General features: G+C 40.2%; 1 protein-coding gene across 1 annotated transcript; it reads right to left on the minus strand.

The window, feature by feature from the left end:
- Positions 1-349: 349 nt before the first annotated feature.
- On the minus strand, positions 350-4032 carry LOC146833774 (zinc finger BED domain-containing protein 5-like). The gene is made up of 2 exons (XM_085599913.1): positions 2472-4032; positions 350-567 (listed from the first exon to the last, which is right to left on the minus strand). The coding sequence occupies exons 1-2, from the start codon at positions 4030-4032 to the stop codon at positions 350-352; spliced, it is 1779 nt and encodes a 592-aa protein (XP_085456039.1).
- Positions 4033-4245: the final 213 nt, after the last annotated feature.

The following is a 4245-nucleotide window of genomic DNA, read 5'->3' on the forward strand; positions in this document are numbered from 1 at the left end:
TTGATAAGTTCGACAACGAACAAACGATACGACTACGCATCATCGAAGGCTGCCAGTACGTGGAGTTCCCCCCGCGTATCCTGAAGGAGCCAACGACGCTGGAGAAAATTCTGACGATGGCCCGAGCAGAAGCAAGAGCAACAACACATGCCAAGGAAATGGAGCAGGGCAAGGATAGAAGAACAGAGCAAGCAAATCGCGTAATGGGAAGCAGCAAGAAATATGACAGCACACCGCCACTGCCAACGAAAAGGCAAGAAAGAACGTGCTACCGGTGCGGCCTCGACTTCCAACATGTTGATGCATGCCCGGCAATGGGCAAGAAATGCTGAAAATGCAACCGAGACAATCACTTTGAGAGTGCCTGCATGAGTAGACAGTTCAGAAATGAGCGAGGAAGAACAGCAAGACCGCGAGCAGCAGTGAGCAGGCACGCCAGGCTCATGGAGACGGCAAATCGCAGCTCATCAGGTGAATCAGGAGGTACAGCCGCGTCGGAAAAGGCAGAACGACTGTATTTGATGGCAGAGGCACCCAAAGACGAACGAAGGCCAGAGCACATCAACGCTGTGGAGAAACAACAAATAAAGAAAGCGGCAACTGTAGAAATTGAAGTGGGATGCCACTGCACACCCTTCGTGCTTGATAGTGGGGCCACGTGCAACGGTTCTCTGACAAAATTTCGAAAGTCAGAAATTCGACCTACAAAAATATCGCAACACTAATATCGATGTCAAGAATATCGACATCCTATCTACAACATAGTAAGTGCAAAAATATCGAAAATAAAATATAGATGTCAAAAATATCGTTTTTAAAAATATCGATTTTTTTTGGTTCTAAAAAATATGTAAAATAAACATAATAATACTTATAAATAAACTAAACATAATTAAATATATTTCACAATGTTAAAAATTAATAATTAATAAATATAATTTAATAAAAAATTAATTAAACATAGACATACAATATATAATATATATACTTACTTAATAATGTTTTAATAATTATTTTAATAAATTATACATTATTTAAAAATGTTAACAATTGTAAATACATTACACACATAAAACAATAACATAAATAAAATGTAAATAATTATGTATAACAAATTAAAACTATTACATTTAATTTTAATATTGTTAAAATTAATTATATACTACATTAGCTAAAATAATAAAAAAAATATTAAATAGCAGAGACAATAAAACTACTACTCCAGCTCCAAAAAAAACAACAGAAAGGAAAATGTTGGATAGCGTAAGGGTAAAAATTACTATTCCCACTCCAGAGAGTGCAACAACAGGGAAAGTGTTGGATTGCGTAGGGGTAAAAATTACTATTCCAACTCCAGAGAGTGCAACAGCAGGGAAACTGTTGGATAGCGTAGGGGTAAAAATTACTATTCCAACTCCAGAGAGTGCAACAGTAAGGAAAGTGTTGGATAGAGTAGGGGTAAAAATTACTATTCCAAATCCAGAGAGTGCAACAGCAGGGAAAGTGTTGGATAGCGTAGGGGTAAAAATTACTATTCCAACTCCAGAGAGTGCAACAGCAGGGAAAGTGTTGGATAGCGTAGGGGTAAAAATTACTATTCCAACTCCAAAGAGTGCAACAGCAGGGAAAGTGTTGGATTGCGTAGGGGTAAAAATTACTATTCCAACTCCAGAGAGTGCAACAGTAGGGAAAGTGTTGGATAGCGTAGGGGTAAAAATTACTATTCCAACTCCAGAGAGTGCAACAGTAAGGAAAGTGTTGGATAGCGTAGGGGTAAAAATTACTATTCCAACTCCAGAGAGTGCAACATTAAGGAAAGTGTTGGATAGCGTAGGGCAGAGGTCTTCAAACTTTTGTAGGCTGAGCCCCCCCAGCTAATTTTTTTTAGATGTCGCCCCCCCCCCCCCCCCCCCCCCCCACCACCCGACAAAAATTTCTGGAATCTGGTACACTATATAATCGACTGCCACCCGCATAGCACGGGCGATATCTGGCAAATAATGTTAAACACAATAAGAGTGTTTAGAAAACTGCAGGTTTGTGAGTGGGTTTGGTTAAATGACAGAGGTTTATTACACAGTTTAAAACAAAATTTTCCAAGACGAAATGTGCGCAAATTGTTTTTACTATGAAGCTTTGTTTTACACATATAACACATGATTTGACAGATTGATAATAACACCACTAACATTAATGTGATGGGTGTGCCTGTTTTTCGCCACAGAGACGGTCAATCTGTGGATGGATTTTTGCTACTGCCATCCTCAGGTTGTGCTCCACATCTAGTCTTGACCGGTACTTAGTCTTTAACACTGCAAGTGCTGAGAACCCAACCTCACATAAATAGGACGAGCTGAAAGGCATGAGAGTTTTGATAGCAGTTTCTCTCAAAGCTGAATGTTCTGCAGACATTTTCAGCCAAAACTCTCCCAGTGAGACTTTGCTGAATTGCATCTGCAAAGTGCGGTCACTTTGGAGATCAATCAGTTCTTCCTGCATGCGAATCGGGAGATGGCTCCCCACGTCTTCCAGAAATCGTTGAAAGACCCAGTCATTGAAGTGATCGATGTCCTCAGGAAAATACTTTTCTAAACTGTTCCTGAGAGACGTCAGGTGATTTTTTATTATCTCACCAACACTTGGAAGTTCATATTCAGTCTCCTCAAGAGCATCTACTAAACATGGAAACTGCTCAAACAGGCCCTCTTCCACTAGTCTTCTCCATAATTCCAGCTTCTTCTTGAATGCAGTTATTCTTTTATTCATTGTAAAAGAAGTGATTTCAGCTCCTTGCAGAGACAGATTCAGGGAATTTAATTTGTCGGAAATGTCAGCAAGGTATGCTAAAAGCACAAGCCAGCGGGGATTGCATAGCTGTTCTGCTTTGTCAGGGTCCAAACACAGAAGAAACTGCCGTACTTCATTCCTTAATTCAAAGATGCGAGTCAGCACTTTCCCCCGGGATAACCACCGCACTTCTGTATGAAACAGCAAGCCATCTTGCTCAGCTCCCATTTCTGCACATAAAATTGCAAAAAGACGAGCTCTTGTGGGATGAGTCTTTATAAAATTTACTATTTTTATAGCAGAATTAAGCACATCCTCAAGTTCACTGTCTATGTTTCGAACAGCAAGGGCTTCCCGGTGTATCATACAGTGGGTCCACAGAATATGTGGAGCCACTTTCAACACGTTAGCTTTTAGGCCAGCCCTAGCACCACACATTGAAGGAGCACCATCTGTGCAGATTCCAACACAGTTTTCCCATTTTAAGTCATGGATTTTCAAGAAGTCATTGATAATGTCAAACAAATCAGAACCTGTCGCCCGCCCCTTGATTGGCTTGCAAAATAAAAAATCTTCCAATAATAGTGTTTCATAACAGTATCGGACATAAGCAATTAAATGGGCATCCTTTGACACATCAGTTGCTTCATCTAATTGCACAGCAAACAAACTTGATTTCAACCGGGCTATAAGCTGTCCCTGGATATCTTCTGACATGTCAGAGATGCGGCGGCAAACTGTTGTGTCTGAGATGGGTATGCTTTTGAACTTCTCTGCTGCTTTTTCACCAAGCATTGTCCTAGCGACGTCGAGTAATGCTGGGAGAATCACTTTTTCTCCATCTACAAAGGGCCTTTTATTTTTAGCAATGTGGTATGCTACTTGGTATGAAGCTTTTAATGCATTTGCTGGAGTATTTGCCACCTGTTTCACCGCTTCTTTCTGTTGAGTTATGTCCTGCAACTTCCTGGCAAAGAAATCTCTGCTTTTTCCTGCCAGAGACCCATGTTTCGTTTCAAAGTGACGCCTCAGTTTGGTTGGCTTCAAGCTGTCATTAGCTAAGATCACGCCACAAACCACACACTGTGGTCTACTTTCTCCACTAACAACAATGCAGGTGAACCCAAAGTCCAAATAGGAGGCATCATATTTCCGTGTTTTTGCAGCTTTTCCCTCTCCATCTGTTTCTGTTTCAGCCTTTCGCTTGACCACTCTACCATCTTTTGGCAGCAGGAAACGGTCCATGTCAAACTTGTGCTTAACCTAAGATACAAAATTCCGAAGCTGCATGTTAATTAATAGTACATGGCTACAATTTTACAGCTTCATGTGGTAGAGCATGTTTTGTAGTTTCAAAAAAATCTTCACGAAAATTCTTCTTAAGTTATAAAAAAAAAATTTGGATGAAAAATTACATTTTATGATAAGTGGGTAAAAAGTAATTCCAGCTCATCCAGG

The sequence above is a fragment of the Triturus cristatus genome, chromosome 4_2 (assembly GCF_964204655.1).
Source record: "Triturus cristatus chromosome 4_2, aTriCri1.1, whole genome shotgun sequence".
Classification (NCBI taxonomy): domain Eukaryota; kingdom Metazoa; phylum Chordata; class Amphibia; order Caudata; family Salamandridae; genus Triturus; species Triturus cristatus.

Bases quoted from the DNA above. Each gene is read 5' to 3' on its own strand.
- LOC146833774 (XM_085599913.1), bottom strand. From the start codon at position 4,032: ATGGACCGTTTCCTGCTGCCAAAAGATGGTAGAGTGGTCAAGCGAAAG. The intron at 568-2,471 runs GTGACCGCACTT...GTTTCTCCACAG, and splicing joins AGAACTGATTGATCTCCAAA to CGTTGATGTGCTCTGGCCTT.